General features: G+C 36.2%; 3 protein-coding genes and 3 pseudogenes across 4 annotated transcripts; 1 reads left to right on the forward strand and 5 right to left on the reverse strand.

Moving 5' to 3' along the window:
- Positions 1–4,112: 4,112 nt before the first annotated feature.
- Positions 4,113–6,169, reverse strand: LOC116132181 (putative anthocyanidin reductase). 2 transcript variants are annotated; one of them, XM_031417840.1, is made up of 4 exons: positions 6,025–6,168; positions 5,557–5,723; positions 5,284–5,475; positions 4,113–4,257 (listed from the first exon to the last, which is right to left on the reverse strand). In XM_031417840.1, the coding sequence occupies exons 1-3, from the start codon at positions 6,149–6,151 to the stop codon at positions 5,323–5,325; spliced, it is 447 nt and encodes a 148-aa protein (XP_031273700.1). In that variant the 5' UTR covers positions 6,152–6,168; the 3' UTR covers positions 4,113–4,257; positions 5,284–5,322. The 2 variants fall into 2 exon arrangements, with proteins under 2 accessions (XP_031273700.1, XP_031273701.1); XM_031417841.1 differs by lacking the exon at positions 4,113–4,257 and having other exon boundaries at positions 6,025–6,169.
- Positions 6,170–6,991: 822 nt separating this feature from the next.
- On the forward strand, positions 6,992–8,646 carry LOC116132228 (notchless protein homolog). Its single transcript, XM_031417879.1, has 6 exons — positions 6,992–7,009; positions 7,107–7,217; positions 7,490–7,627; positions 8,016–8,158; positions 8,237–8,291; positions 8,563–8,646. Exons 1-6 carry the CDS (start codon positions 6,992–6,994, stop codon positions 8,644–8,646), a joined length of 549 nt encoding a protein of 182 aa, XP_031273739.1.
- A 557-nt stretch (positions 8,647–9,203) lies between these two features.
- On the reverse strand, positions 9,204–11,995 carry LOC116132179 (cinnamoyl-CoA reductase 1-like). The gene is made up of 6 exons (XM_031417839.1): positions 11,756–11,995; positions 11,340–11,506; positions 11,057–11,248; positions 10,177–10,339; positions 9,704–9,887; positions 9,204–9,608 (listed from the first exon to the last, which is right to left on the reverse strand). The coding sequence occupies exons 1-6, from the start codon at positions 11,871–11,873 to the stop codon at positions 9,467–9,469; spliced, it is 966 nt and encodes a 321-aa protein (XP_031273699.1). The 5' UTR covers positions 11,874–11,995; the 3' UTR covers positions 9,204–9,466.
- Positions 11,996–12,480: 485 nt separating this feature from the next.
- LOC116132178 lies at positions 12,481–15,262 on the reverse strand (annotated as a pseudogene).
- A 121-nt stretch (positions 15,263–15,383) lies between these two features.
- Positions 15,384–18,237, reverse strand: LOC116132177 (annotated as a pseudogene).
- Positions 18,238–20,699: 2,462 nt separating this feature from the next.
- Positions 20,700–21,875, reverse strand: LOC116132229 (annotated as a pseudogene).
- Between the last annotated feature and the right edge of the window lie 216 nt (positions 21,876–22,091).

The following is a 22,091-nucleotide window of genomic DNA, read 5'->3' on the forward strand; positions in this document are numbered from 1 at the left end:
ATTGGCATATTTTAGTGAGTGTTAGACCGGTCGTCACGGTCACAAAATTAAACCTAAGTACCGTAGTTAGCGGTAAGCAGGGTCGAATCCACAGAGACAGACTAACGACCTAATGTATATTTGAGTTAACGAAAGAGAAATTGGCAAAATGATTGATTAAAACTAAGGAAACTAATTACTTGCAGGAAATTAAAAGCATTAAATAAATTGCTACTAAAACTCAATTTAAAAGCGTTGTCGCTACGGGTTCGGTTTGACTCAAGACACAACTCTCACAATTCCTCTCCTCGCTCTCAATTTCCTAATCCTACACGCTAGGCAAATCCATAGATATCTCCCGGCAATCTAGGCTAATCTATCCTGTCTCCCGTCGTCTTAGGTACAGATCGATTGGTTAAAGACTATCATTGACTAACCGAAAAATGCTAAACCCTTAAACACCACTAGTTGGTTACAACGTTAACAAGTACAACCTATCAACCTGTATCATCCAATCAACTAATTACACATAAATGCATTCCTGTAGAGATGACATTAAACGCTACTACAAATTGATGCAATCAACCGAAGCAATTTAAAGTCATAATCAACATTCAATAATCCAAACCGACATTCAATTATGCGAAAAGTATATATCAATAAACGGTCTCAATGCATTATCATTCAACCACGGGCACCAGAATATATATAAAGTATCGCAAACAAACTGAACGAAAACAAATATATCTGAATAAAAACTTAACCAAATATCCACATTCGGGCTCATCCAACTAGTCGAGAGCGATGAGGAGATCAGTGGAGTCAATCTCGATCTCGCCTACACGTAACGGACAACCAGGAGCTTAGCCGCGCATGGTGGTGAGACGGAGGCTGAAACAGTGGAAACAGAGTGATCATGGTGAAGATGAGGTAACCGACAGCGATATGATGCGAAGAAGGGCGAAAACGACCAACGGACGGCCCGGATACGAACAGCCGCGTTCGCTGGAAAAACGTTAATTTTCCGGCGGGTCTCCGAAAAACGGTGGCGAAAATGGGATCCGAAGGTACGATGGAAAGCTCTGGTGATGGGGAGTTCAGATCAGGTCCTGGGGAGGGGAGAAGTCGCGAAATGAGCAAGATCTGGCCTGGAAGATGAAGAGGCGTGACGGCAAACCGCGGATTCCGACGGTTTTCGCGGCGGTGAAGCTGGAATGTAGATCCGGCTATGAGGAATGAAGATCTACCCTTGGAGCTGGAACGTCATCGAAAAATGGCCAAAACTGGCGGGGAGACGAAGAGTCGCGGTGGGGGAAGATGAAACGCCGCGGCGCTTCTGTGATTCGCGGTGGTGGTCCGGGACGTGGGATGATGGTGACCGGTGCACGAGGAAGCCGAAACGTCGCCGGAAATGCCGATGGAGGGTTGCCGGGCTTGATCGGAGAAGGTGAAGAGTTTTGGTGGGCGGCAGCCACGTTTCTGCAAACTTGAACTGGAGTTTTATACAAAATTTGGCAAATTCTCATTTGGTCCCTGCATGATTGAAACATGACGAATCAGCCCCTTGAAACATGACATTTTACCCCCAAAACAGCATAAATGAGACAAAATACCCTTAATCCATAAATCACAAATAATATCAACTCATATACTTTCCAAAATCATTCTAAACACGTTAAATCTTAAGAAAAGTATTTGGAAGCGATTTTCATGAATAAATTCATAAATTCTTAATTATCTCAATATACTTCAATTTAATCACACATGGGGTATTTTATCACCAAAATAGAGTCACTTCATGACTCTAACAGTGAGAAACTAATGATTAGGAGAGATATAGCACTTATGATAAAGAGTTTTATGCCATTATTAGAGCTTTAGTCATTGGAGTCATTATTTGAGGCCTAACAAATTGTGTTGCATTCGGATCACCAAGCTCTCAAGTTTATCAATGGGCAACCTAAGTTGAATTCAAGGCATGCGAATGGGTTGGGTTCCTTCAATCCTTTTCATTTGTATCCAAGTACAAGCAAGAGAGTACTATGTAGTTGCGGATGCATTGTCAAGGAGGTACTCATCCTTTCCATTTTGGATGCAAGAGTACTTGGGTTTAGCATGATGAGGGAGCATTACAAAGAAGATGAACAAATGGCCGAAATTATGGCTAAGTGTTCAAAGGGGAGCTTTGAGGATATGTGGTCAAGAAGGGTTTTTGTTTAAGGGAAACCAGTTATGTGTACCACAAGGGAGTTTTAGAGAATTACTTGTAAGAGAAGTGCATGGTGGAGGGCTGCGGGTCATTTTGGGTTTCAAAAAACAGTGGAGATTTTAAGGATCATTTCTTTTGGCCTAAGATGATTGGGGATGTCCAATCCATAGTGGCAAGGTGTGGGGTTTGTCATAGGGCTAAGAGTCATTTCAAGCCGGGGATGTACACTCCATTGCCCATTCACAACAACCATGGGAAGACTTGAGCATGGATTTCATTGTGGCATTGCGAGAACCCAAAGAGGTAAAGATTCCATAATGGTGTTGTTGATAGATTCCTAAAAGGCACATTTGCATGCAATAAAACCAATGATGTGATCACATGTGGACTAAATTTTCAAAGAAATTGTGAGATTGCATGGTGTACCAAGGAGCATAGTGTTGGATAGGGATTCAAAATTTCTTAGCCATTTTTGGAGGTCTTTGTGGAGTAGATTGGGTACCCAACTTTTGTTTAGCACTTCCCATCACCCACAATGATGGTCAAACCGAAGTCACCAATGAACCCTAAGAACCATCCTTAGAAACTTGGTGAGCAAGAGTTTGAGAGTTGGGAAACAAGTTAGCATGCCGAGTTTGCCTATATAGGGCCCCTAGTGCTACCATAACCACTCTCCTTTTGAAGTTCTTTATGGCCTTAACCCTATCACTCCCATAGAACTTAGTATCCTACCCCTTGATATCCAATTGGTCTTGATGCTAAGGAGAAGACAAGTCCATGAAGAGGCTAATGAAACATAGGGCTCAAATAGCAAAATCTAATGAAGCCTATAGAAAGAAAACCAACAAACATAGGAAACCACCATTTTCCAACCGGGTGATCTTGTATGGGTTCATTTAAGAAAGGAGAGATTCCTTCCAAGAGGAAAAGCAAGTTGGCTAGGGCCGATGGTCCCTTTGAAGTCCTTAAGAGAGTTGGGGATAATGCATATAAGATTGATTTACCCTGAATTTGGTAATGTTTCGGCTACTTTCAACATTGGGACTTGTCTCCATACTTAGAGATGGCATACTTGGATTTGAGGACAAATCCTCCTCAACCCGGGGAGGATAATGAGAATCCTAGCCCATCATGCCCATCACAAAAGCTAGGGATTTCAATGAAGACTCAAGGACAACATGAAGATCAACACGGCCAAGCATCAAGCACTCAGGAAGTTCACAAAATTGTCCAAGAGGTCTTAGGTTCCAAGGCACGGCTCAAGCCAAGTTTGTGACCAAAAACGTGAACAAGAAGTGGGAGCAAGTTTCATGGCCCAAGCCCAGTTTTGGGTGTCATTGATTCAAATTTTGGAGGAAAAACCCTAAAAATGTTGTTAAGGACAAGGGTCCTTAAATTAGGGAAAAGTTGTCCACTTAATCATTAAATGGTTATGGTTTGTTTTTAACATGTGTGGTGGACTTTTGTTTATTAATTTGAATGTAATATTTTAATGCTTTCATTATGTAATATTTACTAGGGTAAATCCCTAATTTTTGTAAAGCCTATATAAAGGCCACTTGATCATTTTGTAAAGTGACTTTGAATATTGAATGAATAGGTTTATCTTGAGAAAGTGTTTTCTCTTGTTTTTCCTTTACCCACGTTCAACCCAAACTTGGTGGGGAGTGTCTATCAAGCTGGTGGAGTTTCCTTTAGGCTTGATTGATTCCTTGGTCATCTCTTATGTAAGTTGTTATCCTTTAGTTTCAAGTAAACTCATTTTCCGGATTTTGTTTTGCATGGTGTGTATGAATCCATTTGTGGTGCATTTGAATATAAATGATTTTGTGAATGACTGGAGTTTGATATAAGGAGTTGTTTTTAGTTATTTGATGGTTGTGAAAGTGTAGAAAGTGTGATAACCGAATGGTCATAAGGAGTTGGAAGAAAACCTAGCCTAGGTTGAGTCAAAAGTGGTTGTTTTAGGGTAGTATATGAATTGAGGTTGAAGAAATTCATATCACTTTCTCTTTTGCAAATCTCCAAGCTGCCTCTTCGGCTAAGGTCTTTGAAAGAGGATACCACAACTGTAAGAAAATCAAAATTAGATTTGTTATGCAACGGAAACATAAACTCTAACGCTAGCTATTGAATATAATAATAACAAGTAGTAAAGCATAAATAAATAGCCAAAATTAAATGCAAAAATAAAGAATACCAGGAATTAACGAGGTTCGGTATTGAAACCTACGTCCTCGGGCGCTGCAAAAGAAAACTCCACTATCTCCAAAACATTACAAACTTTTGGGCAATACAACAAATACCCAAAACAAAGGGGAGATACAACAAAACTTACAAACTAAAGGGTCCTTAAAGAAAGAACCCTAAACAAAAGAAGTATAATAGAATTACAACTTGGGATACAAATAACATTGATTTAGGTCTTTATATATAGGCCCCAAAAGTTTCCCACTTTTCAATCCTAATCAATGTGGGACAAACTAACATTTTTTTGGCATATTACATATAAGTCCCTAAACCTTTCTCCATTATCATTGCTACCCCATATGATTTTGCTAAAAGCCATTTTTCAACAAGATTAACCTACAGTGAAAAAGAAAAAGATGAGCCAACCAGAATTCCAAAAGATTCATCTTATGTGAAAATAGGTGTATCACCAAGGAAATTCTGATTTCTACTACTTGGGTAAATGAAGTACGAAGAAATTCTTAGATGTAGATACCAGCAAGTTAATCACACTTCAAGTCTTCATCGTAAGATTAACTTTCCTTTTAACTCTTCATGTAGAACACACCAAAATCTTCCACATAAACTTAGGCCACAAAATTATATGCTGAACACACCAAAATCTTCTACATAAAGGGCAAAAAACAGAAAGTGTACATTGAGATCTTTAAATGCTTATGTGTCTAGCAAACAGTCAGTGATTGTCATCTTTTGGATATAGAAGATAAATCATGTGAATTGATTATAAGAGGTAGAAAGCTTTATGCTAAAGAGAAGTTCATAAAAGGGTATACGCTCAAAATCTCAAATAAAGGAAATTATCGTGTTAAAGACATAAGTATCAGGAAATTAGAACACTTACACACCTTTGACTCCTTGCAAAAACTTGGATCTGAAAACCAGGTCTAATCTACCACCACATCAGGGTTAAGAGGTTTTCCATTGAATAAAGCTGAAACTACAGAAGATGTTATAACAACTCTCTTGACAGACTGAACTTTTGCACATGATCTAAGAACATTGAGGGTTCCCTTCACTGCAGGATCAATCAATTCTGCCTGAAATATGGAAGAAAAAATGTTGGAAAGAGCATGCATACAACGAAAGGAGGAAACAGAAATATATGGAATAATCATAACCTGCGGGTCATTGGCTGACATAGTTACAGGGGAGGCTGTATGGAAAACACCTTCACAGCCATCAACTGCAGAATCAAATGATCCTTCCTCTAACAAGTTTGCCTTGAACAAAGGAAGTCTTTCTTTAGCTCCATCAAGTTCATGCAAGTGTTTTATCTTAGGATCATCTGTGGCACATGCATATTAATATATAACCAATTACTCAGTTTGATTTAAGAGTTCAATCAAAATAAAAGCTTTCTTCTCGATGGTGCTTATAATCATTGTGAGTGTCATGTGGAGGTCACCAGTTACTTTATAAAGTTAATTTTGGGCCTCTCAAGTGAAATAAAAGTAACCAAAAAAAAAAATTACATGAATCTCTGACCAATTTATCTAGTCACAATCTAATCAGTAAGACTACTAAACCCAGAAATAGAACTTGAAGAGATTCAACTTAAGAGCCAAAAGAGAGAGAGAGAGACCGACCTGGGTTACGAACAGTAGCTTTGACAGTGTAACCACGTTCAAGTAAAAGCTTAACTAACCATGAAGCTATGAATCCAGAAGTTCCTGTTACACAAACCACCTTCCCTTCTCCACTCATTCTCTCCATCTCTCTGTGAACTAGAGTTCAAGTAGAATTTGAATTCTCCTGTGTACAATTGGAGCTAAGTACAAAGAATCCCTTTTTTATCTATATATTAAAGTGGAGTTAGTGCTATGAGTAGCTACTTTATTCATAACAAAGGTCCACGAGTGCCTTACATATGACACTTTAAGAACAGGAATATTTTTTATCCCCTTCAGGTTTCACAAAATTCAAAGACAGCCGAGGGTTTCTAAAAGTTACTCGTATACCCCTTACCTAGTATCTTAGTATTTCTTGTATACATGAATTGTGAGAATGCTGGACTGTTACTTTTAGAGTTCTGTATATTTCTCATTTTCATATCCTTTGCTGACTCTTTTCTGGTTGAAGGATTAACATCCAACTAGGACCTCTGTTTTATGTGGGATTGAAACCTACTATATGTAGTTGCAGTTGTTTTCTTAGGGGAAAAAATAGATCTTTAACTTCTGTGGACTGTTGGTTAGGTTGTTTCGCGGAATAGACAGTTTGGATTCTCACTTTCAGTTACAATGCTCTTGTTGCAGATCAAATCTGTAGATGTTACATTTTTTGTTGGAGGAAGAGTGTGGTAGATTATTCAACTTGACTTACACAAATATATTTGTATGTTTTTTTTTTTTTTCCTATTATTTTTCTACTATTTTGATTACATTGAAGTATTCTCCCATCTCTGTATCTGTCTCCTTTTCTTTTTAAAATTTTGAGACCATAAATTTTGTTTCTCAAGTTATAGTCATGTATGCACTTGGTATTACGTATTCAGAAATTCTAACCAGCCAAATGTACATCAGACTATATGCAAAATATCATTTATATTAATGAATGAACTGTGATTTTAAGGTCCAAAATTTTAATATTAAATTATTGAGGCTTAAAATTTCTTTTAACTATGACCTGTCTATTGACCTTCATCTCTCTTTATATGATACTCATTTAGGGTCATGGACATTGGGTTAATTCCCTTGCATTGAGCGCCAAATATGTTCTTCGGACAGGAGCTTTTGATCATTCTGGCAAACAGTATTCCTCTCCTGAGGAAATGAAGAAGGTAACTTTCTTGTTTTTGCAATTTTGTTTTCTTCTATACCTTGTGCTTGGCATTTCTGTTATCTTTCTGTTTTCATGTGCATGCCATATTTGTTGAGTTTAATTGATTGTCACCTTTGTCTGTGCACTAGTATGAACTTTTGGGTTGTTTACATGCTCATTTATAAAAGCATGCATTTACTTTAGTATCATACTAATTTCTATGTTCAGTTTATACGATTTTTAAATTTTGCTTTTGGAACTAAATACATTATATTGTATCAATATACAAAGGTTGCACTGGAGAGGTATAATAAAATGAAAGGCAATGCTCCTGAAAGGTTGGTTTCAGGATCCGATGATTTTACCATGTTCCTCTGGGAACCTGCTATCAGCAAACACCCCAAAACTCGCATGACAGGTCATCAACAGGTGCAAATTATATATTATTACTTCCTGTTTGTGGTTGCATTATAGTTTATAAGCTATTATTTGTTGGGGTACAGTTTATCTATCACCTTTTTCTCGAGTACTAGAATGGTTATGACTAGATATAAGAGATCTGCTGACGTATTTATCCGGCTTCGATGTTTCCTTTTCCAAACTTTCCTATATCTTGTTAACATCCATCAAGAAAAGTTGGTGATAGCCGATACCTCTTCTTTGCTACATATTTAGTCGAAGGTGTAATAACTAGCACCTCTGTTTTAAACAGGAAGGAAACTTGACATATTTAGTAGCAGTTGCTTTCTTTGTTAAAAAATTAGAGCTTTTTAACTGTTTATATGGGGCTTCTATATTGTGTGTTCATATGTGACAGCTTGTGAACCATGTTTACTTTTCACCTGATGGGCAATGGGTGGCAAGTGCCTCATTTGATAAGTCTGTCAAGTTATGGAATGGTACGACAGGGAAATTCATTGCTGCTTTTCGGGGCCATGTTGGGCCTGTTTATCAAATCAGGTTGGTAGTATTCCATGGTTTTGTATATCCATAAATTTATTCTTGCTGTTAATGGTTATGTTGCTTGGTGCTGTACAGCTGGTCTGCAGATAGTAGGCTTCTCTTAAGTGGTAGAAAAGATTCCACACTGAAGGTAATTTTACACAATTGTTTCCAAATAATGAGTGAGATTGTGTTTATCTTTTTGTGCAGAACCTAATTTGACAAAGTGCTATCCTTCTGCTGATGGAAAATTTTTATTTCTTTCCCATGGAAAAAAAACATAAAAACCATTTTTGTGCTGTTGAATTTATGGATTTTAGGTTTGGTTAAATATCTTCCCCTATATGGACATATTGGTAAACAAAATGCATTCTTTTCCAAACCATCATGCTGATAAATGATTCATTATTTGTTTCCAAAAGGTCTTTGCTGTTGATTGGAGTCCAGATGGTGAGAAAGTTGCCTCTGGTGGTAAGGACAGAGTATTGAAGTTGTGGATGGGCTAAGACTAACCAAAGTAGACAAAAGGGCATGCAATTACATTCTGAAAATGTCAGTTGATGAGGTCATTTGGCAAATATTCATCAACGCTAATCAATTTGGTTCAGCCTTCTTTTACCTGTATGCTTTCGGTGATATACTAAGGTGCCAAGAACAAAGGAATTAAAATATCAATTGCAAGGGGTGGTGGAAAATTTTCTGTTACATCAGAATTGCGATTTGGACTGTTGGTTACGTTGTTTCGCGGATGAACAATTCGGATTCTCACCTTTCAGTCACAATGCTCTGGTTGCAGATCATATCTCTGGATGTTCTGCTTGTGTTGGAGGACGAATTTGTTGATTACTTGAATTATACAGATTTATTTTCTTTCCTTTATTGAGTTATACACCCTTTTGTAGCTTGAATGAGTTAATGTTTACAAAAGCTTTATATCAGTAAATTAGTGACATGTCTTAAGAGTGAGTTGGAAAGCAAATTGTTTGTCTGTAAATGAAACATACTACTCTCTCTGTCTAGGCTCTAGATTGTTGATGTGCAATAAAATATTTCTTGCAAAACAGTTTGGGTAGAGCCATATTTCTTTTTGCTTACTGAATATTTAACTATGTCTTGCGTACATTATTTAGCAAGAATATTGCAGCTACTGGTCATTTGATACACTGCTGGATATAGATACATAAAAAGCTATAATTTAAGAGGTTGTGCACTTAAGTAAATTGCATATACAACTCAATTTCATCGTTTAATTGGCCCTCTGATTAGTAGCTTGGCCATTGACACACTTTCTTTCAATGCTTCGCATCAGTTGCTTTCGGTATCTTCTTAGAATTGGAGAAAGCCTTTCTCCTTCAAGCTTTCAACAGTGTCCTGAAGACTAACCTCCACAGGCCTAAAGTTGATGCCCAAACTCTTTGCTCTCTCTTTAGAAACCTGGAATGATGGCCCATCTTTCACAGCTTTGAATCTGCCATAAGTATACTAAAACTTGAGAATTCTAAAATTACGTGAAAAATTTATATCACAATAACTCAATTAAAAGGGAATCATACTGAAACATACTTTTCCAGGAGGTTGAAAGATGGGTAATTTTCATGCAAAATCTTCAGAATCTCAGCAAGGTGAGTAACTCTACCAACCAACAGATACCTGCCATTCGCCGTGGGTACCTCAAGAGCTTGAATGTGTGCAAATGCAACATCTCTAACATCAACAAGTCTATAAGGGCTGGGGAATATTTGGGATCCTGCATTCAAATAACCTCAACTACTTAGCAGTAATGTATGTTATGGTAAAGCCATTTGTTACATAAGAAAACAACAGGATCTTCCCCCCAGAAAGCAACTCCTTAGCAAGGATTAGGTAACAAGGAACTGTTAAATATAAATTACTACACAAAAAGGTTTTGTTTGGCTATTTAACACGAACATTTTTTTGTATGCTGCTGCCTAATTACTTCAGTTAAAGATAAATTAGAAATTTGGGTAAAAAAGATACAATCACATTCAGAATCTCAAATGGTTGCTGATTTTTACCATTTATGATGTTGAAAATCACTTCCACAGAGAAATTAAGTGTTGACTGTAAGATGGGACCAATTACCACTCCTGGAAGTAATGTAACCAAGTCAATCCCATTCTCTTTTGCAAATCTCAATGCTGCCTCTTCTGCTAAGGTCTTTGAAAGAGGATACCAATTCTGTAAGAAAATCAAAATTAGATTAACCTACAGGAAAAAAGGAAAAGCTGAGCCTTAGCAGAATCTCTGCAAAAATTACTGTATCCTTACACTTAAAGTTGTCTTTCATTAGTAAAAGTTATTAAGCAGAGAAAAATGTAAACAAATCAAGAGATCTTACCTTATTCAACATGTAGCAGTAATTTCAAGACTATTCATAATTTGTTTAGATTCAGTGTAGCAAAGGAAAATCTGATTTCAACTACTTGGGTCTATGAAGTAGATAAAATTCTTAGATTTAGATTTCGGCATTTTTTTTCTTCCAAATCATGCTTCAAGTCTTAATGCGAAGATCAAAGAGTTAACTCTTCTTGAAAAGAGTTACATAGAAGCAAGTATATTGCAGAAAAAAGAACTGATCAAATAGATGCTTTTGAATATATATATACCTTGCATAGGATCTCTCTATACTTTGCCAAATGATTATATGTTTAACATACAAAAATCTTCCACACAAAGAGAAAATCCGGAAAAGTATATTGAGATATTTAAATGCATATTTCCCCGGCAAATATTTCGTGAGTTATCTTTTGGATGCGGGAGATAAATCTTGTCAATTGATTATAATAGGCAGAAAGCTTATACGGAACCCTAAAGAGAAGTTCATAAAAGAGTTTATACTCAAATAAGAAAATTATTGTGTTAAAGACACAAGTATCAGGAAATTAGAATATTTACATTTGACTCCTTGCAAAAGGCTGGATCTGAAAACCAGGTCTCATCTACCACCACATTAGGGTTAAGAGGCTTTCCATTATATATCACTGAAGCTAGAGAAGATGTTACAACTACTCTCTTGACAGACTGAACTTTTACACATGACCTAAGAACATTAAGTGTTCCCTTCATTGCAGGATCAATCAATTCTGCCTGAAATATGGAAGTAAAAATATGTTGGAAGAAGTATTCATAGTTCCATACAAAGAAAAAGGGAAAAAGAAATGTATGGGATAATCATAACCTGAGGATCATTGGCTGTCATAAGTACAGGTGATGCTGTGTGGAAAACACCTACACAGCCATCAACTGCAGAATCAAAAGATCCTTCTTCTAACAAGTTTGCCTTAAACAATTGAAGTCTTTCTTTAGCTCCATCGAATTCATGTAAATGTTTTATCTTAGGATCATCTGTGGCATATGCAAAGACAACCAATTACTCAGTTTGATATTGTAATTAAATCAAACTAGATGCTTCTTCTTTATGGTGCGTAAAATCATTGTATCATGTGAAGGCCACATTAAAGTGATATAAAAGCAACCAAAGGATGCATAACTCACCACTTCATCTAATAGTAACCTTATCAATAAAACTAGCAAACCCAGAAGTTGAAATTGGAGAGATTCAACTTGAGAGTCAAAAGGAAGAGAGAGACTTACCTGGGTTACGAACAGTAGCTTGGACAGTATAACCATGTTCAAGTAAAAGCTTAACCAACCATGAAGCTATGTAACCTGAAGCTCCTGTTACACACACCACCTTCCCTTCTCCACTCATTCTCTCTATCTGTCTATGAACTTGAGTTCAAGGTAGGAGAATATTCTCGTGTAGAATTGGAACTAAATACAAAGAATGCACTTTCATTATTTATTAGGGTGGAATTAATGCTAGGAGTAGCCACTTATTCGTAACAGCCAGTTATCCAGAGTGTATTGCATACGACACTTTTAGAACAGGAATATTACACTTATCCCCTTCAGGTTTGACAAAATAAAGAAGACAGCTGAGGATTTTGGAAAGTGACTTGTATACCCCTTACTGAATATCTTATTATGCTTTGTATGCATGAAATGTGAGAATCCTGGACTGTTACATTTAAAGTTCAAAATATTCCTCATTTTCATATTTTTTGCCGAAAGCTTTTGGAAAAATTATGTGATTCTTCTTGTTTACATTGTCGGTTGAATGTTTAATACCCAATTAAGACCATTGTTTTAAGTGGGATGGAAACTTGGCATAAGTAATTGCAGTTGCTTAGGACCAAAAATGATCTTTACTTTTGTGGACAGTAGGCTATGCTGTTTAGCGGGATAGACTATTTGGATTTTCACCTGCCGGTCACAATGCTTTGGTTGCAGAACAAATCTCTAGATGTGCAGTTCTGTTTGTGTAAGAGGAAGAATTGGCTTAATAATGTCTTGCCTACATAACTTGAAAGAACATTGCAGCTGCCAATCACTTATGCACAGCTGGATAAAAAAAAAGGGATCAAATAGATACATAAAAAGCTTTATTTAAGAGGTTCTGCACATAACTAAGTGGCATGTACAACTCAGTTTCATCGTTTAACTGGCCCTCTGTTTAGTCGTTTAGGCATTGAAATACTTTCTTTCAATGCTTTGCATCACTTGCTTTCAGCAGCTTCTTAGAAATTGAGAAAGCCTTTCTCCTTAAAGCTTTCCACAGTGTCCTGAAGACTTACCTCCCAAGTCCTAAAGTTGATGCCCAAACTCTTTGCTTTCTCATTAGAAACCTGGTATGTTGGCTCATTCTTCACATCTTTGAATCTGCCATTAGTATACAAAATCTTGTGAGTTCTCAAATAACACTGAAATTTATATATTGCAGTAAATGAAATGAATAAAACTGCAACAGTCCTGAACATACTTTTCTGGAAGGTTGAAAGTAGGGTAATGTTCATGCAAAACCTTTAGAACCTCGCAAAGCTGTGTAACTCTACCAACCAACAAATATCTGCCACTCGCTGTGGGAACCTCAAGAGCTTGAATGTGTGCATATGCAACATCTCTAACATCAACAAGTCTATAAGGGCTAGGGAATGTTTGAACTCCTGCATTAAAATGACCTCAACTATTTAGTACTAATGTATATTATGGTAAGCCGTTAGTTCTAAGAGAAAAGGACAAGGTCGTCTTCCAGAAAGCAACTTTTTAATTGAAAAAGGATTTATTAATACAGAAGGCCTGTTGTTTTATGTCAGTTTCATGATCAAACTAATACAAAAGTGCTTTTGTTTGACTACTTAACATTCAGTTTTTGTTGTATGCTGCGTAATTACTTCAATTAAAGATAAACTAGAAATTTATGTAAAGAGATATAATCATATTCATAATCCTCGATGGTTGCTGATTATTACCATTTATGAGGTTGAAAATCATCTCCACGGAGAAATTAAGTGTCGACTGTAAAATGGGACCAATTACAAATCCTGGATGTAATGTGACCAAGTCAATTCCTTTCTCTTTTGCAAATCTCCAAGCTGCCTCTTCGGCTAAGGTCTTTGAAAGATGATACCACAACTGTAAGAAAATCAAAATTAGATTAACCTACAGTGAAAAAGAAAAAGATGAGCCAACTAGAATTCCAAAAGATTCATCTTATGTGAAAATACGTGTATCACCAAGGAAATTCTGATTTCTACTACTTGGGTAAATGAAGTAGAAAGAAATTCTTAGATGTAGATATCTGCAAGTTAATCACGCTTCAAGTCTTTATCGGAAGATTAACTTTCCTTTTAACTCTTTATGTAGAGACGTGGGGTGTGGAAAAAAAAATAAAAGAGAAGAAGCAATACACGGGTTTCCAGGAAAGAACTGATCAAATAGATACTGACTATACTTACCTTGTGGGGGATCTCCCTAAACTTAGGCCACAAAATCATATGTTGAACACACCAAAATCTTCCACATAAAGGGAAAAAAACAGAAAGTGTATATTGAGATCTTTAAATGCTTATGTGTCTGGCAAACAGTCAGTGATTGTCATCTTTTGGATATAGAAGATAAATCATGTGAATTGATTATAAGAGGTAGAAAGCTTTATGCTAAAGAGAAGTTCATAAAAGGGTATACACTCAAAATCTCAAATAAAGGAAATTATTGTGTTAAAGACATAAGTATCAAGAAATTAGAACACTTACACACCTTTGACTCCTTGCAGAAACTTGGATCTGAAAACCAGGTCTCATCTACCACCACATCAGGGTTAAGAGGTTTTCCATTGAATAAAGCTGAAACTACAGAAGATGTTATAACAACTCTCTTGACAGACTGAACTTTTGCACATGATCTAAGAACATTGAGGGTTCCCTTCACTGCAGGATCAATCAATTCTGTCTGAAATATGGAAGAAAAAATGTTGGAAGTAGTATGCATACAACGAAAGGAGGAAACAGAAATATATGGAATAATCATAACCTGCGGGTCATTGGCTGACATAGTTACAGGGGAGGCTGTATGGAAAACACCTTCACAGCCATCAACTGCAGAATCAAATGATCCTTCTCTAACAATTTGCCTTGAACAAATGAAGTCTTTCTTTAGCTCCATCAAGTTCATGCAAGTGTTTTATCTTAGGATCATCTGTGGCATATGCATATTATATATACCAACTACTCAGTTTGATTTAAGAGTTCAATCAAAATAAAGCTTTCTTCTCGATGGTGCTATAATCATTGTGAGTGTCATGTGGAGGGCATAGTTACTTTAAAGTTCATTTTGGGCCTCTCAAGTGAAATAAAGGTACCCCCCCCCCCCCCCCCCAAAAAAAAAAAAAAAATTACATGAATCTCCGACCAATTTATCTACTCACAATCTAATCAGTAAGACCACTAAACCGAGAAATAGAACGTGAAGAGATTCAACTTAAGAGCCAAAAGAGAGAGAGAGAGAGAGACCGACCTGGGTTACGAACAGTAGCTTTGACAGTGTAACCACGTTCAAGTAAAAGCTTAACTAACCATGAAGCTATGAATCCAGAAGCTCCTGTTACACAAACCACCTTCCCTTCTCCACTCATTCTCTCTATCTCTCTGTGAGCTAGAGTTCAAGTAGAATTTGAATTCTCGTGTACAATTGGAGCTAAGTACAGAGAATCCATTTTTTTATTTATATATTAAAGTGGAGCTAAGTGCAAAGGTCCACGAGCGTCTTACATATGGCACTTTAAGAACAAGAATATCTTCAGGTTTCACAAAAGTCAAAGGCAGCCGACGGTTTTGGAAAGTTACTTGTATACCCCTTACCTAATGTCTTAGTGTGTCTTGTATACATGAATTGTGAGAATGCTGGACTGATGCTTTTAGAGTTATGAATATTGCTCATTTTCATATCCTTTGCTGACTCTTTTCTAGTTGAAGGATTAACATCCAACTAGGACCTTTGTTTTAAGTGGGATTGAAACCTACCATATGTAGTTGCAGTTGCTTTCTTAGGGGCAAAAATAGATCTTTAATTTCTGTGGACTGTTTGTTAGGTTGTTTCGTGGAATAGACAGTTTGGATTCTCACTTTCAGTTACAATGCTCTTGTTGCAGATCAAATCTGTAGATGTTACATTTTGTGTTGGAGAAAGAGTTTGATTGATTATTCAACTTGACTTACACAGATTTATTTTCTTCTTTTGTTGAGCTATAAAATCTTTTGTGTCTTGCATACATGACTTGGAAGAATATTGCAGCTGCTAGTGCTAGTCACTTGATAGACAGCTGAATAAAGAAAAGGTAAAAATAGATGCATAAAAGCCTTAATTGAGACCTTGTGCACATAGCTAAATGGCATTTATTACTCATTTTCATCAGCCAATTGGCCCTCGTTTTGGTTGCTTAGGCATTGACATCAACACACTTCCTTTCAATACTTTGCATCACTTGCTTTCAGTAGCTTCTTGGAAATTGAGAAAGCCTTTCTCCTTAAAGCTTTCAACAGTGTCCTGAAGACTTACCTCCCAAGGCATAAACTTGATGCCCAGACTCTTTGCTCTCTGATTAGAAATCTGGTATGTTGGCTCATACTTCGCATCTTTGAATCTTCCATAAGTATAATAAAACTTGTTAGTTCTCACATTACAGGAAATTCTATGTCACACTAAATGAATAATTGAAAATGAAACAATCTTGAAAATTACTTTTCTGGAAGGTTGAAAGTAGGGTAATGTTGGTGCAAAATTTTCAGAACCTCGCAAAATTGCGTAAGTCCATTGACTAACAAATATCTGCCACTCGCTGTGGGAACTTTAAGAACTTGAATATGTGCCTATGCAACATCTCTAACATCAACAAGTATATAAGGGCTAGGGAGTGTTTGAGTTCCTGCATTCAAATGACCTCAAATATATAGCAGTATTGTATATTATGGTAAAGCCACATGTTCCATGAGAAAAGGAAAAAAGATCTTCTTCCAGAAAGCAACTTTTAGTTAAAAACGATTAAACTAAAACAAAAAGCCTTTTGGTTTATGTCAGTTCTATGATTAGACCAATATAAAAAGGCTTTTGTTTGGCTATTTAACATGAACATTTTGTTGCACGCTACTGCCTAATTACTTCAGTTAAGGATAAATCAGAAATTCATGTAAAACAGAGATAATCATATTCATAATCCTTAAACAGTTACTGGTTATTACCATTAACGATGTTGAAAATCACATCCACAGAGAAATTAAGCGTTGACTGTAACATGGGACCAATTACCAATCCTGGAAGTAATGTAACCAAGTCAATTCCATTATCTTTTGCAAATCTCAATGCTGCCTCTTCTGCTAAGGTCTTTGAAAGAGGATACCACAACTGTAAGAAAATCAAAACAAGATATTAACCTATAGTTAAAAAGGAGAAGATGAGCTCAATGAATTCTTAAAGATGCATCTTTATGCAAAGATTCCTGTACCCTTACACTTAAAAGTTGTCTTTCATTAGTAGAAAATAGTAACAAGAGAAAAAAATTTAAACAAATCAAGGGATTTACCTTGTTCTACATGCAGCAGTTATTTGAAGACTATTAAATATTTGTTTACATTAAGTGTAGTGAAGGAAATTCTGAATTCAACTGGTTAAGTAAATAATATTATTGTGTTAAAAGTATCAAGAAATTAGAACATTTACACACATTTGACTCCCTGCAAATAGCTGGATCTGAAAACCATGTCTCATCTACCACCACATCAGGGTTAAGGGGCTTTCCATTGAATAAAACTGAAGCTATAGAAGATGTTACAACTACTCTCTTGACAGACTGAACTTTTAGACATGACCTAAGAACATTGAGTGTTCCCTTCACTGCAGGATCAATCAATTCTGCCTGAAATAAGGTGGCAAAAATGTTGGAGTGGTATGCACAGAAAGAAAGAAGGAAAAAAGAAATATATATGGGATAATCATAACCTGAGGGTCTTTGGCTGAAATAATTACAGGGGAGGCTGTATGGAAAACACCTTCACAGCCACTAACTGCAGAATCAAAAGATCCTTCTTCTAACAAGTTTGCCTTGAACAAATGAAGTCTTTCCTTAGCTCCATCAAGTGCATGTAAGTGTTTTACCTTAGGATCATCTGTTGCATATGCAAATATAGTCAATTACTCGGTTTGATTTAGTAGTTAAATCAAACTAAAAAAATTTCTTCTTGATGTTGCTTAATATCATTGTGTGTTCTCTCCCTTTGACCGGATGACATGCCCTTTAACCACTGGGATTAGCTATACCTAGGTGTCTTGTATTTGAGTTGCCGGTAGAGGCACCGAAAATATATATATATATCATTTTGTCATGTCAAGGCTACACTAAAGTGATACAAAAGCAACCAAAGGATAACACTTATAATTGAATGCTTTATCTAATAGCAACCTTATCAGTAAAACTGCTAATCCAGAACTATAACTTGGAGAGATTCAACTTAAAAGAAAGTGAGAGAGACTGACCTGGGTAGCGAACAGTTGCTTTGACAGTGTAACCATGTTCAAGTAATAGCTTAACTAACCATGAAGCTATGTAGCCTGAAGCTCCTGTTACACATACCACCTTCCCTTCTCCACTCATTCTTTCTATCTCTCTATAACCTTGGGTTCAAGTTCTAGGAGAATTTGATTTTTCTTGTGTAGAATTGGAGCTAAACATACAAAGAATCCATTTTTTTTTTTTTTTGTTTTGATTGATTAAACTGGAATTAATGCTATGAGCGACCACTTTATCATAATACGTGGTCGTCCAGATGCCACATGACTCTCTTAACTCTTCTTTGGCCCATTTTGAGAACTTGAATATTACATTTACCCACTTGAGGTTTCACAAAATTAGAATGGCAGCCGAGGGTTTTGAAAAGTGACTTGTATACCCCTGAATATCTCATTATGTCCTTGCATACATGAATTTTGAGAATGCTGGACCGTAACATTTACAGTTCTCAATATTCCTCATTTTCACATCCTTTCTCTATGGGCAGTTTTCCTTGGAAGAAAACTTAAAAAAAGCCCATATTTGTAACAAAACCTCCCAGGCCATGCAGATGAGATGTCTACTCCGAACTCCTCACAGAAAAAATCTCTCTCTTTATATTGACATGCTTGAAATTTAAATGCGTTCTTTTTTAAACTTCTTTTACATGTATACTTTTGGTGATATGGTAGATAGCCAAGACCAAGGACTTAAAAATTCAATTGCAAGGTTGGTTGGTGGAAAATGTTTGATCATATCAGAATTGGAATGTGCACTACTGCTTATGGTGTTTTGCAGAATGATTGTTAAATTCTGGTCACAGATCAATTTTTCTGGATGTTTGATTGATGGCTTAATGATTTAACCTTTTACGGGTGCATTTGGTTCATGGAATGTTATATTAATAGAAAAATAGATTACTTTAAAGATTATTGGGAATGTTTAGGAAATTATGTTTGGTTAAGTTGAAATAAATTGGTGGACATGTTACGTTAATATGTTTGGTTGTTAGGAAAAGGGTAGTTATTTTATATAGAATATTGAATTGTCCTCCTTTTGAAATATTAATATAATATAATATTTTTTATTATTTTTTGAATAATTTTTTTTAATTTCTTTTATTTGAAATTTAGCTAAAACACTCCAGCCATGTCAAACTTTAATTTATAGCAAAACCATCGGTATTCGCCGGAATGGCAAATGACTAGTCGAATCTAGCCGACTGTGGGTCGATAAGGTCGTTTCACGACCAAAGATGTGACTGTGAAAATGCTAGATCTTTGGCCGTGATCTGGCTATTTCTAACCTTCGATCTGGTCGAAAACAGCCACATTGACACACAGCCAGTCAGATCGAGCCGGACATGCCCGTATTGACAATTGCCACTGTTGACTGGTTGTGTTCTTGGGTGGCTAGAATATTTTGTTAACTTTTAAATTTTTTTTGGTTGTGTGTGTTTTAGCTAAATTCTCAAACGTAAGGGGTCTAGTAATGGTTATTTGGTAGATATTTGAGAACAATTATGTTTGAAATGATATTTAATTAATACCAAAATAGGAAAAAATCATATTATTTCGATAATCTTTTAATAACACCAATTGGCGTAATATCATTACCTCTTATTTCCTAAACTATATAAACACTATTTACAATACAAGATTATAATATTTTATTACTCAAACCAACCAAGGAATCCAAAATTAAAGAAGATACCAAAGTAATCTTCTTCAAAATTATGAATCTTCTACAAATAAAAGAAGATTACCAAGTAACCTTACATGACACAACCAAACGCATACAAGATTTAGTTTGTCGAGCTACCAATATCGACTCAAGTCTCAATTGACTCTCATCATTCTTTAGTTGACAACTTTTTTAAAATACTTTTCATCACTTCCTTCAGCAGGTTCTTAGAACTTGAGAAAACCTTTCTCCTTCAAGCTTTCCACAGTGTCCCACACTTACGTCCCAGGCATAAAGTTATGCCCAAACTTTTGGCTCTCTCATTATTAACCTGGTATGATGGCTCAACTTCACAGCTTTGAATCTAACATAAGTACACTAAAACTTGTGAGTTCCAAAATAACGGAAAATCTATATCACAGTAAATGAATTCAAGGAAATTGTACCGAAACATACTTTCTGGAAGGTGAAAGTAGGGCAATGTTGGTGCAACCTTCAGAACCTCAGAAAGTTGTGTAACTCTGCCGACCAACAATATCTTCCACTAGCTGTGGGAACCTCAAGAGCTTGAATATGTGCATATGCAACATCTCTAACATCAACAAGTCTATAAGGGCTAGGGAATGATTAGCTCCTGCATTCAAATGACCTTGATTACTTAGCGAAATTTACGTTATGGTAAGCCATTTGTTGAATGAAGAGACCAACAAGATCTTCACTCTTAGTTGAAGGATTGGGCAACAAGGAAGAAATCCTACCACTCAATTAGCAGAAAATGTGGCAGTGTATGTCTAAACACAAAAAAGCATTTTTTGATCCACTTTTTTTTGTCTGCGTTATTACTCACTCAAGGAAAATAAGAAATTTACGTAAAAATAATATATCAATCATAATACTTAAATGGTTGCTGATTATTACCATTGAAAAGGTTCAAAATCACCTCCACAGGAAATTAAGTGATGACTGTAACAAGGCCTACCAATCCCGATGTAATGTAATCAAGTCAATCCCATTCTCTTTTGCAAATCTCCAAGCTGCCTCTTCTGCTAAGGTCTTGGAAAGATGATACCAGTACTGGAAGAAAATTAAAAAAGATGGCCAAGATGATTACCAAAAAAACATTTTATGAGAAAAGGCCTGTCCCTAGAAAATATTCAGTGATTGTCATCTTTCAGATGTGGGAAATAGATTTTCTGAATGGTTATATAGGTAGATAGCTGTATGAGATGCTAAAGAGAAGTTCATAGAAGAGTATAAAGCTCAAAATCTGAAATAAAGAAAATTAGTGTGAAAGACTATAAGTATCAAGAAATTAGAAACTTTACACACCTTTGACTCTTTGCAAAAAGCTGGATCTGAAACCAAGTCTCATCAACCACCACATCAGGGGTCAGAGGTTTTCCATTGAATACAATTGAAGCTAGAGAAGCTGTTACAACAACTCTCTTGACAGACTGAACTTTTTAGCATGAACTAGAACATTAAGTGTTCCCTTTACTGCAGGATCAATAAAATCTGCCTGCATTATATGAAAGAAGCAGTTGGTATTAGTAAGCGAAAGTTTTTTATGAAAAAATAAATATATGGGATAATCATAACCTGAGGGTCATTGGTTGAACAAATACAGGGAAAGTGTATGGAAAACACCTTCACAGCCATCAACTGCAGAACAAAAGATCCTTCTTCTAACAAGTTTGCCTTCAACAATGAAGCTTTCTTTAGCTCCATCAGTTCATGTAAGGGCTTTATCTAGGATCATCTGTTGCAAATGTAAATTAGAACAAGTTGATGTAGTTTTAGTAATAATCACCTAGAACTTCTTCTTGATGGTGTTCAATCATAGCGTGTCATGTCAAAGCCACTTGAGTAAAACAAAAGCAACAAAAGGTACACTATGTATGGTTGACTACTTTATGATTCTAACAGCAACCTTACCAGAAAACTACTAAACCCAGAAGTAAAACTTGGAGACATAGAACCTAAAAAGTCAAAATCATCCAAAATAGAAAAGCTGAAGTGAAGAGACAGAGAGACTGACCCGGTCACGAACAGTGGCTTTGACGGTGTAACCACGTTCAAGCAACAGCTTCACTAACCATGAGCTATGTAACCTAGCTCTCTGTAACACACACATTTCCCTTCTCCACTCATTATCTCTAAGTCTATGGGAATTTTTTGGTCAGACAGAGATCGAGTTCTCTGGTGGAATCGAGTCAAGCACAATGATCCTTTTATATATTATTAATAAAGTGAAATTAGAACAATGAGTGGTCACTTAATTACATCAGTGGCCCCGTTAGTGCCTCAAATGGAAGACTTTAAGCACAGAATATTAATATATACCCTGAAGTTTCACAAAGTGAAAAG

The sequence above is a fragment of the Pistacia vera genome, unplaced genomic scaffold (assembly GCF_008641045.1).
Source record: "Pistacia vera cultivar Batoury unplaced genomic scaffold, PisVer_v2 Contig25, whole genome shotgun sequence".
Lineage (NCBI taxonomy): Eukaryota > Viridiplantae > Streptophyta > Magnoliopsida > Sapindales > Anacardiaceae > Pistacia > Pistacia vera.

Coding starts and splice junctions, on each gene's coding strand:
- LOC116132228 (XM_031417879.1), top strand. Junction 7,218..7,489: donor CTCCTGAGGAAATGAAGAAG/GTAACTTTCTTG, acceptor CAATATACAAAG/GTTGCACTGGAGAGGTATAA. Junction 8,292..8,562: donor GAAAAGATTCCACACTGAAG/GTAATTTTACAC, acceptor TGTTTCCAAAAG/GTCTTTGCTGTTGATTGGAG.
- LOC116132181 (XM_031417840.1), bottom strand. CDS start 6,151: ATGGAGAGAATGAGTGGAGAAGGGAAGGTGGTTTGTGTAACAGGAACT. Junction 5,724..6,024: donor AGCTACTGTTCGTAACCCAG/GTCGGTCTCTCT, acceptor CATGTGCCACAG/ATGATCCTAAGATAAAACAC. Junction 5,476..5,556: donor TGTCAGCCAATGACCCGCAG/GTTATGATTATT, acceptor TCCATATTTCAG/GCAGAATTGATTGATCCTGC.
- LOC116132179 (XM_031417839.1), bottom strand. CDS start 11,873: ATGAGTGGAGAAGGGAAGGTGGTGTGTGTAACAGGAGCTTCAGGTTAC. Junction 10,340..11,056: donor CCTTTTGCAAGGAGTCAAAT/GTAAATATTCTA, acceptor ATTTTCTTACAG/AATTGGTATCCTCTTTCAAA. Junction 9,609..9,703: donor TCTTTCAACCTCCTGGAAAA/GTATGTTTCAGT, acceptor TACTTATGGCAG/ATTCAAAGCTGTGAAAGATG.